This window comes from Dioscorea cayenensis, chromosome 14, assembly GCF_009730915.1.
Source record: "Dioscorea cayenensis subsp. rotundata cultivar TDr96_F1 chromosome 14, TDr96_F1_v2_PseudoChromosome.rev07_lg8_w22 25.fasta, whole genome shotgun sequence".
NCBI classification, from domain to species: Eukaryota; Viridiplantae; Streptophyta; class Magnoliopsida; order Dioscoreales; family Dioscoreaceae; genus Dioscorea; species Dioscorea cayenensis.
In genome coordinates, this window is record NC_052484.1 from 15,387,492 (window position 1) to 15,404,612 (window position 17,121).

General features: G+C 29.2%; 1 protein-coding gene across 1 annotated transcript; it reads left to right on the forward strand.

Moving 5' to 3' along the window:
- The first annotated feature begins 2,774 nt into the window (after positions 1-2,774).
- LOC120276166 (endo-1,4-beta-xylanase 5-like) lies at positions 2,775-8,318 on the forward strand. Its single transcript, XM_039282894.1, has 8 exons — positions 2,775-2,825; positions 3,396-3,552; positions 4,591-4,766; positions 4,866-4,967; positions 5,113-5,259; positions 5,944-6,200; positions 7,028-7,409; positions 7,980-8,318. The coding sequence occupies exons 1-8, from the start codon at positions 2,775-2,777 to the stop codon at positions 8,316-8,318; spliced, it is 1,611 nt and encodes a 536-aa protein (XP_039138828.1).
- Positions 8,319-17,121: the final 8,803 nt, after the last annotated feature.

Here is a 17,121-nt window from a genome sequence, read left to right on the forward strand (position 1 = left end):
TTTGGATCCCTAAACCAAATTGCATTTATATTTAAACTTGTCCTAGTAACATTTTGTGTTTTAAATTATTAGTAGAGTTATTTTTTATGCTTTATATTCATGATTCATTTAATAAAGTATTAAATAATTGATTATATTAACCAACTAAACATTTATTTTATTTTATTATGTATGGAAGTGTGAATATGTAGTTTGCATGAATTATAAAATTTATTTTATAAGACTTGTGTATCACATGAATCATTAAATTTATCTTGCTTTCAACTTTAAATTAAGTCTGTTATCAAAACATTGTTTAGAAATCACCATCTTAAGTATTAGTTGAATATTTACTAGAATTGTAGCACTAATTAGTTTAATAAAAATTATAATTACGGGTTTCGACTTTAAAATTTTAAAATATCACATAATTTTCAAAAACAAAGTAAGTGTAGTTATATAGTATTTTTTAAAATAAATTAAATTGATCTATAACTATAAAGGTGTATACATATTTGTTGATAATTTATAATCAAATATACACATGATTATTATAAGATGTAGATACAAAGATGTCCATTTTTGTTATGAGGGAATGTAAATATATTTATGCCTTGATTTGGATAGTATACCAAGTGCAAATGTCTATATCTAGAATGAAAATTATATATATATATATATATAAGAGACAAAATATTTGACTATACTGTATGTTTTGGTAGTAGAACATTAAAATTTAGCATAAAGGGATAATATAATGATTAAAATATGTTTTTTTTTATTATAGATCAAATTAATTTTTTTTAGAAAGAAATAAATGTAAAATATGATCTTGGAACCAAATATATATACAACATGGCAAAATATATTGACAAAATACAAGTTTAGAAACCAAATTAGGATTTTCTATAAATTAAGAGACAAATAACTAATAAGTATAGTGATATAGTCTTGAGACGAAATATATATACGCTAGTTCAAAATATATTGATCAAAGATAGCTTTTTTTTCTTAAATTGAAGGACAAATTAATTTTTTTTTCCAAATTAAGAGACACATGAATATAAAAAAAAAACATTCTCGTGGCAAAATGCAAAATATTTTGATAAAATTAGCTATTTTTTTGTTCATTTCAAGTATCAAATTTAGTTTTTTTTTAAATCAAGACTCAAGAAAAATATATATATGCCAAGAACAAAATATATTGATCAAAATAAGATTTTTTTTTTTTAAATTATTTTTGGTTTAAGGATTAAATTAGGTTGTTTCTTCGTATCAAGAGACAAATGAATGTAGAGATATAATCTTAAGAAAAATATATTGATATATATATATATATATTATATTGATAATTTTTTTTACTTTAACAAATTAAGTTTTTTCTTTTTTTTTTTAATAAATCAAGAGACAAATCAATATAAAGATATTGTGTTGGAGTTGATGTTGGATGGAAAGAGAGTGCATGTGAGCATAAAGAGAGTGACAGTGCATTCAAGGAAATGTGTAACAAAGTCAATGTGATCATATTCAAATAACAAACAAACAGAGGCACTGTTATCCTCATCATGAAATTAGGGAGTATTCTTCCCTAAGTTAGCTCTTCAACAAATCCACCTACTAACTCAAGGTCTTCTATTTAAACCCAATACCTTCTTATTTCTTTCATAAACACTATTGTCCAAACCATTACTCTTACTCTGCTTATGTAGGTGACCTAGTTTCAAAGGGGTAAAAATGATTAGAGGGTTTGAAGGTGCATGCCTTGTATTGTTTGTGAATCTTCTCCTCTCTTCTTTTCTCCTCCCGCTTTTGGTGTATTGTGCCTCCTCTGGTTTGATCTTCTATCATTTCTCTTTATATTTAATTTTGTTTTCTATAATCATGCATGCTCATAAATTATGTGGTCAATATATATATATATATATATATATATATATATATATTATTTATTAGATGGTCTAGCACTACTTTAGTAATTAATAGAGTAAACAACTTAAATGATTTTCTATTTTTTATGTGTTTTTATCTTGGTTATCAGTTTTTAAAAAATTATGGTTGATCTTTTATTTTTAGTTTTTGTTATAATTTAGTCATATACAGGATTAACACGGATCATATATGGCATATTACATGATATATAGATATATATATATATATATATATTCAAAGTTAGCACCTAAACTGATATATATTAAATATAATCGTTGTTTACGATATATTTAAGTTAACTAAATTATAATAAAAATTAAAAATAAAGGACAAAATCGTCCCTTTCAAAGTTATGTGTTGAAAAAACAAAGCAGATGGAAAGGCAGAGGATCAGTAAGGTTATTTACCCTTACTAATTTGTATAAAATTAGTTTTACTTTACTGAGATTAAAAAAGTAAATATATTTGACTACGCTTATTTATCTCATTTCTTAATAGAGTATTAATCAATGTCTTTCTTTCAATGCAGTAGGCCCCACATACGACTATTCTGCTTAGTGCTTACACTAAGGTATTGCACATTTTCCTCATTGAAAATGTTTTATTATTTGCAATTTATATGTTAATTAATGATTTTTTAAAACTAAATAATTAATAAATTATTTTTGCTCATGACCAAATCAAATAAGAGATTTTAATTATATATATATATATATATATATATATATAAGAGTATAAATATAAAATTTGGCCAAATGACTTTTGGTCCATTAACATTGGCTCTACTACGAAACATTTGGTTAATAAAATACTTATTATCCTGGTTAAAAATGTTCTATATACAATGTCATTATACATATCTAGGTATGAGTGCGGGCTTGCAGTCTAATATTCATATAGGCAGAGTGAGAGCACATGTGAGCTCAATGCTTCCTATATGCACACCCCAGTACATGCTTGTTGCACTTATAAAAAATATATAATAATATTAATATTAATATTAATAAATATTAAAATAACTATGTACATATCATAGTAGAGCGCTATAAAATTCAGTTCAAACCTTTTGTGCACCCTACACTAACTTTTATTAATGAATTAAAAATGAAAATGCTCTTGAAATTCTCTACTAAAAAAATCCAAATTATTGTAAGAACTAAATTAAAAAAAACATTTGTTTCTTACCATTTTTATCAAACCATTCTATTTAATTCTTCATAAATAAGAATAAAATAAATCTCATTTTACTCTAAATCAATTCAAGCAAAGTATAAAAAACACTTTTGAACTCAAAACCAAACATCTATCACTTGAACTAACATTTTTTATTCTTACTATTTGTTTACTTTTATTTGTATAATATTCTTGGTTCTAATTTTTTTTTTAATTTTCTAATTTATTATTTATATATCTTTACGCTTTTTTTCTTTGTTTTAAATGTCTTTTAAATTATTTTAAATTAATAATCAATCTCTTTTTTCTATCAGTGCAAATCTCATCCAGAGGAACCACTTTACAATGGAGGGATTTTGAAGAATGATGTTGGGGAGGTTAACTTTGGGTACCATACAAAGGAAACAGTCTCAAATTCATGTTCCTTTTTATTAGAAAATCTCACTCCCAAAACAAGATATACTTTCTCATGTAAGACCCTGTTTTTATCTTATAATTAATTAATTAATTAATTTTAACTTAAAAGTTTAAACTAATTTAACTACAACAATAAGCTATTAGTCTTAACTATTTAAGGTTATGTACATTAATTTGGTGCAAAATACAGTGACTATGAATATTGCAACAAATTAATGGTATTAAAAAATAAATTATATTTGGAAATTTATTTTGGATTTTAAATTAAAATAATAGTGTATAAGTTTATCACATTAATAACAAACAAAGCCAAGTTAATTTTCAATAGTCCATCATTTTCAGTATTTCCTCAAATGCACATAAAGAAAGATTATTTCTTTACATAAAATCCTTCCATGCCATCAATGGAGAAAGATGGAATGAGCAGCTCGTATTAAACCATTATATTGCAACTAAATAAAAATCAATGTTTTTAATAATTTATTAAAAGAAAAATGTTTCATATAGGTAAATTATAATTTTCTTTAATAATGTTTTCCTACAATCAAAAGAAGTAGGAAATTAATGTAATATAAAATAGATCCTATATATTAGGATTAGAAATATAAACTAGGATGATGCCAAGAAAACAAAATCCATAAATATATAAAGACTATAATACATAATAAAATAATTTTATTAAAAAAAATCACAAGTTTGCATCCTTAGTAACATTGACCTCTACTATGAAAAGCGTTGGTGTAGGATATTGATAAAATCTTGAGTTCAAGTCTCCTTGAACACAATAATGATAATGGGTGTTCGGTTGTGGGTGTAAACTTACAACCCGCACCCGTGTCACTAGGTGAGGGTGCACGGACCGTTGACAACACTTGTCGAATTTATATATATATATATATATATATATATATATATATATATAGAAAAGGTATTGATAACTCAACTTTTTTTTTCTTTTTTTTTTTGGAAAAATTGTTCAATAAAATGCTAGAACCAAACCCAAATGTTTAAACTTCCCCAACAAACTATGATGATGCAAATCTATGTTTAGTCAATTGACATGATTTTTTTTTTTTAAAATGAGATTTCTAGGTTGGGTGAAATTGAAAGGAAAGAGCTTATCATCCTTTGTAAAAGCAACTCTATCAACAGTAGACTCCAAATTGGAATGCATAGGAAATGTAGTGGCAAGAAGTGATTGTTGGTCCTTTCTCAAAGGTGGTTTTGTTCTTGGCTCACCATCAAATAAATCAATTCTTTCCTTTCAGGTGGAGTTGAACCAAATGCATTATAATTATTTAATCTTTATTTTTCCTTTGAAAATTTATAAAAAATAATGTTTTATTTTTATTTTTGGTTTATTATAGAGTGCTCAAAATAACTTGACAGAGATTATGATAAAAAGTGCTTCATTGCAACCATTTACTGTTGAACAATGGGCAATACATCAGCAAGATAGTATACAACTTGTAAGTGATTCTCTCATGTTTTAGATAAATTTGATGAAATAATATATTTTTTATTACTTAATTATTTAATCATTACTCCATTCACAAATTTATTTTTTGATTTTTTAATTATTTTGTTATATAATAAATAATATTTTTTTTATAGAAAAGAAAACGTATGGCCACAATTCATGTGTCAGATAGAAAAGGGAATCGGATAAAAGGAGCATCCATTTTAGTGCAACAACATTCAAAAGATTTTCCATTTGGTTCAGCAATTGCAAATACCATTTTAGGAAACTCAGTTTATCAGGTGAACTACCTTTGAAATCAATCATTTTATGCATCAAAATGTAATTTTAATTATATGTAAAAAATATACATAAAAAATAAAATAATATGAAATGATGGAAGAAGAAAAAATAATAATAATTTTCTCACTACAAATACAATTATTTTTTTATTCATTTTATTTTTTCAGAACTAAATAAAATTAACAATTCTACATTTTTATTTTTTATTTGCGGTAACTAGGTTTGAATCAACACTTGTCCACATTTCTCATAAAAATATTATATTATAATTTGGCTTGTATAAAAGGATAATACACACACATTTATAAATAACCAATGAGTTTTTGATTAATCAAAATTAGATGTGACGAGCTAATGGCATGTTATACATACGATATGTCTAATCCAATAAAAAAAATTGACCTAATGTTGCCATATCATAATATATTGACATTAATTTAAATAAGGTCTTTTCCCTTTGCATATTCCTATCTAAAGTCTTTTATGTTAGAAAATATCTTCCTAATTTCTTTGTAATTAAATAAAACTCTATAAAAAATTTCAAACTTCATAAAATGCTACATTTTATAGAGAAAGCAAATTTTTTTGGAACATGTTTAGTAATTTTATTGATTTAATTTTTTTTTTTTTTACAAAATACTCATTCAAGTTGGTTTGCACCTAATTTTATTTATAACATTCAGAAATGGTACATCAAGAGATTCAATGCAACAGTTTTTGAGAATGAACTCAAGTGGTATTCTACTGAACCTGAACAAGGCAAACATAACTACACCTTAGCAGATCAATTGTTGAAATTTGTGCGATCAAATCGAATTGTGGCCAGGGGCCATAACATATTTTGGGAGAACCCAATCTACAATCCAAAATGGGTTCTTAATCTCACTAACCAAGAGCTCAAATCGGCTGTTGAATCAAGGATTCAAAGCTTAATGTCCAGGTATTTATTTCATAAATATTATTAGTCAAATCAATTTTAATTTAAATATATTCATCAAGTTAATTTATGGAACTATAATGATTTTGCATGTATATATTTTAAAATAAAATTTAAATTTTGTGTCTAGTGTTTTTCTCCCTTATTTCTAATCTCTCTCACTCTCTTAGTCTAAGATAGGGAGCCAATATTATAGAAAAAAGAGAACAAAGATCTTTTTCTATATAAACATAGTGAAAGGAAAGAGGGGAAAAAGTTAGAATATCTTATTTTGAATAAATCTGGTTTACTTTGAAGAATAAATATATTATGTAGAAATCTGAGCATTATGGAGATATTTTATATAATTTTTTTATTTGAGGAACCATAGATTAGCCCAATGGTAACTACTGTGCAGTGAGATTGAGAGGTTTCGAGTTCGAGCCTCTCAACTTGCATTGCACTTGGTCCCATATCCTTTGAGTTGGTGATTGTCGTCTTTGTAAAAAAAAAATCTTTTATTTATAGTATGTGTGATATAAGAAAATTTTCTTCTTTTAGTATATCTTCAATTTTAGTTTTTTACTCTTTTATATTCTAATTTCAATTTTTTGTATGATAAATTGAGTTTATTAATAAAATTTTTAGTAGCAATGCAACCAGGAAGATTGTTTGTGTGCTTTTTAATTTGATTTTATAACCATAGTGTTCAAAGGATTGCAAAAATATAAGTAAACATCAAATTCTCAAAGCTACATTTAGAGGAATATGGTGAGTATAATAAATATTTATGTTACTTGTCAAAATCTAAATGATTTAGAGGAAATTTACACTCTCCTTTTTTCCAATAGGTACAAAGGGGAATTTGTGCATTGGGATGTAGACAATGAAAGGCTACACTTTGACTTCTATGAACAAAGACTTGGCTCCAAAGCTTCATTGAGCTTCTTTCAAACTGCCCAAAAAGAAGACCCACTTGCAACTTTGTTTTTGAATGATTACAATGTTGTGGAGACTTGTGATGATGTGAATTCAAGTGTGGATTCTTATATTTTGAGACTTAGAGAACTCATGCAAGGTGGCGCCATTTTGGAAGGAATTGGACTTGAAGGGCATTTCACAAGGCCAAACAATCCATTCATGAGAGCAGTGCTTGATAAATTGGCAACTCTTAACCTTCCCATTTGGTTAACTGAGCTTGATATCAGCAAGAAGATGGACCAACAAACCCAAGTGAGTTTTCTCTTTTTTATTTATAACAATAACACCCTTTTTTGGGGAGATATCAACACGTCTGCGTAAGCTAATTGATAAGAATGATAAACTTTCTAAGTATGAGTTTTGGAGAACAATTTTCAAGTCAAACAAGATTTTTTTTAAAAAAAATTAGCTTAAATTAAATTAACATTTTGTAGTCTCAAAATATTTAATATTATCATTTTACTTTTATTTTTAATTTTTATCTATTATTTAATAACTTACATATATGATCCTCATATAAACTGTTTATCTATTTTAACTGTGGATTTCTCATATATTGGAAGAAAAAAATAAAATAATCATGAGAAATAAATGTCACATCACTCGTATGGATAAAAAAATAAATTAAAAATAAAACATATGGGTCATATTGATCATTTGTAAAACACATATACCAAAACTTGTTCTTCCTCATCTTATATTAATTGTACCCAACTTAAAACACAGTAAAATATATTTTTATTTAGTTATAATGGTTTTTTTCTATTAACAATGTTTTCTTATGACCATCTACCATCTAACTTGAATAAACCCCTTTTGTAGGCTATATATTTAGAAGAAGTGTTGAGAGAAGGGTTCTCACATCCTTCAATAAGTGGAATAATGCTATGGACACCTCTCCATCCATTTGGTTGCTACCAAATGTGCTTGACTGATAACAATTTTAAAAACCTTCCAACAGGAGATGTTGTTGACAAATTGTTGCATGAATGGCAAACAAGCCAAACAGGTGGTGTCACTAATGAACATGGTCTTTATAACTTCAATGGTTTTCTTGGTAAGTATAAGATGAGTGTGAGCTTTGGAAACAAGTCCAAAATTACTACTTTCTGTCTTGATCAAGGCCAGGAGACTAAACATATAAATATTCAGCTGTACTAATTAAAACCATCATTTTGTTTCCCTTTCTATTTCCATATATATATGGAAAAATAATTTAAAACTCCATCTGCATTGTCATTTTGATCCTAAAATTCATTCTAGTTTTTATTTTATTAAACTTTTTTATATCTAATCCTCATGCTCTCAATATTTTAATAAAATATCAAAAATATCATTAATGTCACTGATGTTGGGGCCACTGGAAAGAGAGAGATACTTGAACTAATGGGCTATATAACTATAGCTGCTTTCTTAGCTTCCATCTCTCGGTATTAACAAAGCACAACCATGATAGTGTAGGTGTGGAAGAGCAACAAAGGGGAAAGAAATGTAAAGGTAATTTTGTCACTTCAATTTAATTTTGATTTAAAAATAGAAGTTTTAAAAATTAGGGATGTATTGAAGATTTGATAAATTTGAAAAACTTTTTATTCCCTAGAACGAATTAGAATGATATGACATGATGTCACTTTGGTGAATTTATAGTTTATTTGACATATTTTTTTTTTGACAATTATGCCTTTCAATGTGTTGAGTAACATTGCAAACTCTACCACATAAAATATTGCTAAGCATGGAATGTGTCATATAAAAGCGCTTGTTGCCCTTAAAAAAATATATATATGTGTCATATGAAGTTTAAAAGATAATATTCACTCATTATAAGATAACAAAACTCTTGATAAAGCATGAGGTTATAAGGATGACATAGGTGTAAACTAATTCCTCATATGTCAAGCTCTTATTCCATAAATCTGTAGAAACTTTTTAAATTTTTAAAAATTTTACAAAATTAACAGGAATAGGTCAGGCTTCATCTCTTGTAATGCATAGCAATAACCCAATTTTCAATGTTCATGCCTTTTCTCAACTGACATAGGTTGTATGTGGTTTATGTTTTTAATTTTAATTTATAAAAATTTAAGAAAATGCTAAAGGGTTCCTAGCTCAACAATAATGGCCCATTACGAAAATCATGGTAGGTCTATTGAGGGATATTTGTCCCAAATTTAAGTCCCGCTAGATGCATGTAATGATAAACAGGTCCTCAATGTGAGTACGTGCTTATTACCCAAAACTCCGCGTCAATGGATGAGGCTGCACAAGTCGAACGTCCCATTTTCGGCCAATATGCATACCCTTAAATAACTACCTTCATCGCATTTATCCCAAAAAAAATTAAGAAAATTATGAATAAAAAATTCTTTTTTGGACTTTTCAATTTATAATTGTTTGTCATTGTGATAAAAACAGGTATCTATTATTTTGAAATAAAATGTTATCATTTTATTGTTTAAAAATTATATAAATCAACTATGACCTAACAAAATAGTAATAACCTCCTCTTTTTCTCTTGCCATTCTCAAACAATAACCTAACTCTATCCTGCCTAGTTGAGTTTCATTGATATTTATTTTAATCAATGTTTTTATGAGCTTTATGAGCTTGCATAGCCAACATCTCATTCAATTTCTATAACTGAATGATGGTTATATTTTTATTTTTAAGATACAAACATTATAGAATTTTCTTAGAAAATTAACTTTGGACTTTTCACTTTAGAATTGTTTTCAATTCTTCTAATTGACAATTAAGGAGCATAATTTTAGAATAAAAAATAAAAATTACATAATATTTTTAATTCAATAATAGATTATAAAGATATACAAATAATCATATATCTATATATTTCCAATTATCAATTTAAGAATTTGAGCTTAAAAACCAAAATTGATTAGACTGAAAATTTTGAAATTTGAGCTGAGTTTGAGTTTTTATTGAGCTGAGCTCAAACTGACAAAAATAACTAATTAATCAACCTGCATTGCATTCCTCTATACATAGATGATAATATCTACAATGGAAATTACGGTATTGCCCTAATAAGAGATTGAGGGTTTACACTTAAAAAAATATAAAGATAAACAAATAAAATAAATAGATTGCCGACATCCATTATTTTAAAATAAGATATTCTTGATATATATTAGACCACTATTTCATGTGCATTTGAACTAGGGCACTAAACGGCTAATTTATTAAAATATTGCTTTTTTTTAATTATTTCCTTAAATGCGCATTTCCGTAATTATTTACGGAAATGTGCATTTTATATTTTTTTATTATTATTTTTTAAACAGCCGGTCCCACTCTAATTTTTTAATATTTAAATTTATTTTTTAAAAAAACAGAGGGGCCCGTTATTTTTTTAATATTAAGTTTTTATTTTTTTAAGAACTGCGGGTCCGATAGTTTTTAAATTAAAAACATTTTACATTCAAACCCTTATAATTTTCATTAATTTTTTTCTTATAACTTATTTTTTTCTCACCTCTACTATGTTATTTTTTTACTTTCACTAATTATAACCTATTGTTAATAATTTAAATAAATAATTTTAATATTTTTTTCATCATAAGGGGGTTGTTGGGATGAATTATTGGTGCGATTAGTACTCTCGCATTCATGAGAGCAGATTGGATGAAATTGATCTTGACCAGTCAGTTTTGTTGGGTGAGTACTATATAAAGCCCTCCAAATTTTTTCTAAAACACACAGTATTTCTATGAAAAAAATTATCGATATAGAGAGCTCTTCTTTAAAATTATTTATTTAAATTATTAACAGTAGGGTTATAATTGAGTGAAAGTAAAAATAACATAGTAGAGTGAGAAAAAATAAAGTTTAGTAAAAAATTAATGAAAATTATAAGGGTTTGAATGTAAAATGTTTTTAATTTAAAAACTATCGGGACCCGCAGTCTAAAAAAATAAAAACTAATATTAAAAATAACGGGCCCCTCTGTTTTTAAAAAATTAAATTTAAATATTAAAAAAATTGAGTGGGACCGGCTGTTTAAAAAATAATAATAAAAAATATAAAATGCGCATTTCCATAAATAATTACGGAAATGCGCATTTAAAAAAATAATTAAAAAAAAAACAATATTTTAATAAATTAGCCGCACTAAACTTGTGCCCTATGTCCCCTTCTCAAGTGCAAATAAGCCAATGCCTCTCCAAAAGTACACAATCAAATAAGGCACCTATTATATTAAGTCTATACTCACAAGACCTTAAACACATGACCCTACCATGGAACCCAAAGACAATAACAAAGGACAAAGTCAATGCCATGTAATTAAACTAAAGTTTATGTCCACCACCCATCCACCATCTTCCCATCCATGCCAAATGTACACTGTGTGAACATGTGACTTGGGCTCAGAAAACTTCAAGTAATTGAGTCTAAGTTGAGTTGGAAATTATTTTACTTGAATTTACTAAATTATATCCGAATATTTATATTAAAATTCAAGCTATTGAGTAAAGTTGAGCTCGAAACTATTTTCAAGAAAAACTTGATCAACTAGTTCAATAGCTCAAAAAATTATGATGACGTAATAATATAAGATATATATATATATATGGTAATACGTTTGTTTGTGGACTTTTGTATAGCGTCCGCAGAGAATGAAATATATGAATGAGAAAAAAAAGACAAAGAAGAGTGAAAAGAGAGTGGGTAACAATAGTAGAGAGTTGTACTGGATTGGTTGGTTTGAAAAAAAAATATTACCACTATTTATAATACTGTTTGTTTTATTACCACTATTGCCGGCATCCAGTGCATAATTTCTGTTACATTTACTATTTATTATAATAAATGATTTGCAGCCATTGGATTATATATAAGCAAGTCTTCTACGAATGCCCATAGATTAGAGTTATATCGATGTCCATATATATATATATATATAATATACATATTTGTGTAAAATTTATATTATATGCATTATAGAATTTATTCTTAAATCTATAATATAAATTATAACAACAACCACCCGGTAATAGGAGAGATTGACATTTCATTCCAGACTGAACTTGATTAAAGATTAATAATTATATCAATAATAATTAGAATCATTATTATTATTGGAACTCGATAAAAAATTGGCTCTATATATAGCTCATATATATATGCACTGTATATGATAATATAATAATGCTATGTCATATGCATTATAAAATTTATTATTATATCTATTATATTAATTATAACAACAAATAAAATTTAGTATTAATTTCTTAGGTGACATCTTATAAAATATAAAATCTATTAATTGAAAATGTTAAATAACTTATATTGTTTCTTGTTTAGTACAAAATCAAGTTATAAATGAACCTTTTTTTTGAGAAGTTGTCTTTTGAGTCTAATTAATTAATTCTGAGCCAAATCAGTGCCATTTTAAAGTTTTACATAAAAAAAACATCGGAAGCTTATCAATGGACTTGGTTTTGTTTATAAAATTTAAAGCTAAATCATCAAATAAAGAAATAATTTAAAGATTCGAGTAATCCCATTAGTGTTCTAAATGAAATCAAACACAAAAATTAGAAAACAACTAACAATAACTCATATTTTAATAAAATAATTTTAAATTAATAAAAAAAAAAATACAACAACTTATATATATATATATATATATATATATATATATATATTGACAAAAATGACAAGCACCACCTCAAAAGAGATGTTAAAGAATAGACATGTAAAGTGATGCTCCAGTTACAATGGTCCCAAAGATTTATTAACTCGGCTAGACGTCACATGGACGATTAGAGTCTTATCATGTGCACACTCAGAAGATATTTAAAGAATCAAAGCGAGTTAATAAATACCTCTGCTATATAATCTTGGAGCACATCCTTCCACGGGAGATCCGTGAATAGTAAGTGAACAATACTATAACAATACTACTGACTTAGAGATTCCACCTGCATCTCCCCATTAACCATCCTCATTAATGTTCCACTATCGTTGCTTTTATATTTAATATATAACACAATAAAATTGCATCATGAATTTTTTTGATAGAAAATTATGTACATGATAAAAGCTTTTTTTTTTCACATGGTTTTTTTTTCATCTTTAATTAAACCAAATATACATATTTCACACTATATATGAACCAATAATAATAATAATAATAATAATAATAATAATAATAATAATAAAATTGGTTTTGAAATTAATAAATTTGAGTTAGGTGGCACTGAAAATTCACGTTAGAATAATTTTATGTATAATTAATAAAATTTATAAATCTGGACTGTTTGTTTGAAAAGCAACTTACAAATGTGAACCATAAGGATGGAAAAAGAGAGAGAGAGAGAAGAAAATACATTCAATCTAATAAAGAGAACTTTAAAAAATCATCTATTTAAATATCACTCTACCATGTTTAATTTGTTTTTCTACATTAAAATCTGTTACAACTAGATTTATTTAGGTTTATTTTTATGTTGAGGGGACTTAAAGCTTCACTTAAGACCCCTTTCGGAAGCACTAACACACCCGTATATGTCCCAATAACCTGTCAAGGTTACTCTCCAAAACACATGCAAAGATAGGACTATAATAGAGAAAGAAAGATAAACACACACAAACCACGACATAGTAATTACGTGGAGTTCGGCACTCTTGCCTACGTCTCCACGGGGGTCGGGAATTGAAATCCACTATGAAGAATATCTCCGATGGTTTGAACAACTCTCAAGCTCGTCTCAAGAAGAAAACAATAAGAAAATCCTGACTTATATATACCTCATATCCAACTCAATGAGAGATAATCTTATTAGCATATATTATATGCTAATATATCCTTATATACTAACATAATAATATATGCTAATATATCCTTATATACTAACATAATAATATATATGCTAATATATCTATATAACATAAGTCGACATGTGACTAACATGCACATGCCCACAAAGCCACTCATAGTTATTTCTTATCATTGTTTCTCTTCACAATTCTCCACCTCGTTTCTCATTTGATACCAAATGTGGAGCGAATAAGGATTTCTTCATCTTTGAGACCATCAAGATAGAACATCTTCACCAAAACTCAAATAGTCGATTCCCAACCCCAAAAATTCCCTTATTAGCATAAATCAAGATTGAGCAAGTTCAAACAATGTTGAAACTTGCTCCTTGGAACTAACTTTGGTGAATATGTCCGAGGATTGTCACTTTGGTGTGCACCTTCGATGAGGAGATAGAGCCTTCCTCTATTACATCCCACAAAAATGATACCGGGACATCGATATGCTTGGTACGAGCATGGTGCACCTGATTTCTAGCCAAAATGAATTGCACTCGATCGTCATCACCCCAAGTCCACCGTGCCTTGCTCAATCCCCAAATAATCTAACAAACCCCATAACCACAAAGCTTCTTTTCACTCCTTACGCCACTGCCGTATACTCGACCTCTGTGGTAGATAGTGCCATTGTGGCTTGTAACACTGATCGCCAACTAACTGGAGCACCAAATATCCGAAATACATAACCAGTAGTGCGCTGTCGGTCTAGATCACTTGCATAATCTGAGTCCACAAACCTACTCAACTGACATCTTTCTCCACCAAAACACAAACCCATGCTAATGGTACCCTTCAAGTACCTCAGAATCCATTTCACTGCTTCCTAGTGAAGCCTTCCAGGATTTGCCATGAATCTGCTAACCACACTGACTGCCTGTGAAATATCCGGACATGTACATACCATCGCATACATTAGACTGCCTACTGCACAAGCATAAGGAACACGAGCCATGTGTTCTTTTTCTTCATCAATTGTGGGAGATAGCTTACTAGAGAGTCGAAAATGTGGGGCCAATGGAGTCACCACCGGCTTAGCATCTTGCATTTCAAACCGTGATATTACTTTCTCAAGGTAACCCTTATGATGTAGAAATAGCTTACGGCTTGACCTCTCTCTTTTGATATCCATACCCAGTATTTTCTTGGCAGCGCCCATATCCTTCATCTCAAACTCTTTACTAAGTTGAGACTTTAACCTATCTATCTCCACCTTGCTCTTGCTAGCAATGAGCATGTCATCCACGTACAATAGGAGATAGATATATGCATCACCACAACGCTTACGAAAGTAAACACAACAATCATACTTGCTTCTGGAGTAACCCTTCTTGAGCATAAAAGTATCGAAGCACTTGTACCACTGTCGAGGTGACTGCTTCAAACCAAAAAGTGATTTCCTCAGCTGCAAACCCCGATTCTCTTTTCCTTCGAGTTTGTACCCTTCCCGGGTACGATGCATATAAATTTCCTCATCTAAGTCACCGTGTAAGAAGGCCGTCTTAACATCAAGTTGTTCCAGCTGAAGATCACCATGAGCTACCAAACTCAACAATACACGGATAGAGGTGTGCTTCACTCACGGGAGAAAAATATCTCATTGTAGTCCACGCCTTCTTTTCTCGCAAATCCCTTAGCAACTAGTCTTGCCTTGTACCTTGTGCCACAAGACTTAGATGAATCTTCCTTTTTCTTGTACACCCACTTACAGCCTATAGCATGCTTACCAATGGGCAACGGGACAACTTCCCATGTTTGGTTTTTCCCGAAGAGATTCCATCTCTTCCTCCATTCAGAACCAACCATCTCTCACTATTCTCATCTTGGATAGCTTGCTTAAAAGTGGCTCGGCTCATCATTCTCCACCCGAGAGTGCATACTCAACCAAATTTACATGTCCATAGTGTTTCAGAGGTTCATCTGACCCAAACTTCTGAACCATTTTTAACTTGCCTCTTTGGCCCAGATGGTAGCCAAAGACTACGTTTTCTCTACTGCTGTAGTGTTTGTGTATTCCGTTTATGAACCTCCTTATGTTCATTTACAACAACATTCTCATGAACATGGGCTCGGGGCATGGTTGGTCTTCAGATCCATCAATCTCCACCACTTGGGTATTAGTTGTTAACTCATCACCATCACCATCAAGAGGCTTCATAGCTTTAGGCAAAGCTAATATGGAATTCTCATCAAAAGTAACATCCTCGCGATTATAAACTTTGAATCTTCCATACACCAAAAGGCGATAGCCTTTTCACTCCTTTTTGCATATCCCAAGAAAAATTGCCTTCTTGGCTCTAGGATCAAGCTTATTCTCTTTCACATGATAGTAAGCTGTACAACCGAAAATTCTAAGAACATTATAGTCTGCATGTTCTCCTGACCATAGTCTGTAGGGTATAGCATGTTGTTGCCACTGATTCTGCCCACCATTCTCTGCCCAAACCAGAATTAGATCTTATACATCTTGCTCTCTCAAGTAATGTACGGTTCAGCCTCTCTGCAACCCCATTCTGCTGTGGTGTATTCCTAACTGTCCAGTGTCGAATAATACCCTCTTGATCACAAAACTCCTTGAAGACACCTTCAGTGTACTCTGTACCATTATCTGACCTGATTGTCTTCAACTTTCTACCTGTTCTGTTCTCAACCATTGCTCTCCACCGCTTGAATGTCTCAAATACTTCATTCTTATGTTTAAGAAAATATACCCAAGCATATCTTGAGTAACCATCAATAAATGAGATAAAATATCTGGAACCCCCTTTTGAAGCAACTTTAGCCGGCCCCCATACGTCCAGTGCACATAGTCTAATAGTCTTCTACTCTTGTGCTTGCTTGTGGTGAACTTGACTCGGTGTGCCTTCCCATACACACGGTGCTCACAAAAGTCCATGCAAGGGTTTCTCCAAGTTCTTCAACAAACCTTCCTTTCCAAGTAGAGTTAAACCCTTTTTCCGACATATGTCCAAGACGCATGTGCCAAAGTTTAGTACAATCCGATAGAGTTCTTGCTTTTTGGAAATCCCTAATTCTTTGCATTATCTCGCGATTGTCATACCCAACAAAAGCATATAGATTACCATGACAAACACCCTTCATCACCACCATGGAGCCTCGAACAACT

Coding starts and splice junctions, on each gene's coding strand:
- LOC120276166 (XM_039282894.1), top strand. CDS start 2,775: ATGAGTGCGGGCTTGCAGTCTAATATTCATATAGGCAGAGTGAGAGCA. Junction 3,553..4,590: donor AACAAGATATACTTTCTCAT/GTAAGACCCTGT, acceptor TGAGATTTCTAG/GTTGGGTGAAATTGAAAGGA. Junction 5,260..5,943: donor TAGGAAACTCAGTTTATCAG/GTGAACTACCTT, acceptor TATAACATTCAG/AAATGGTACATCAAGAGATT.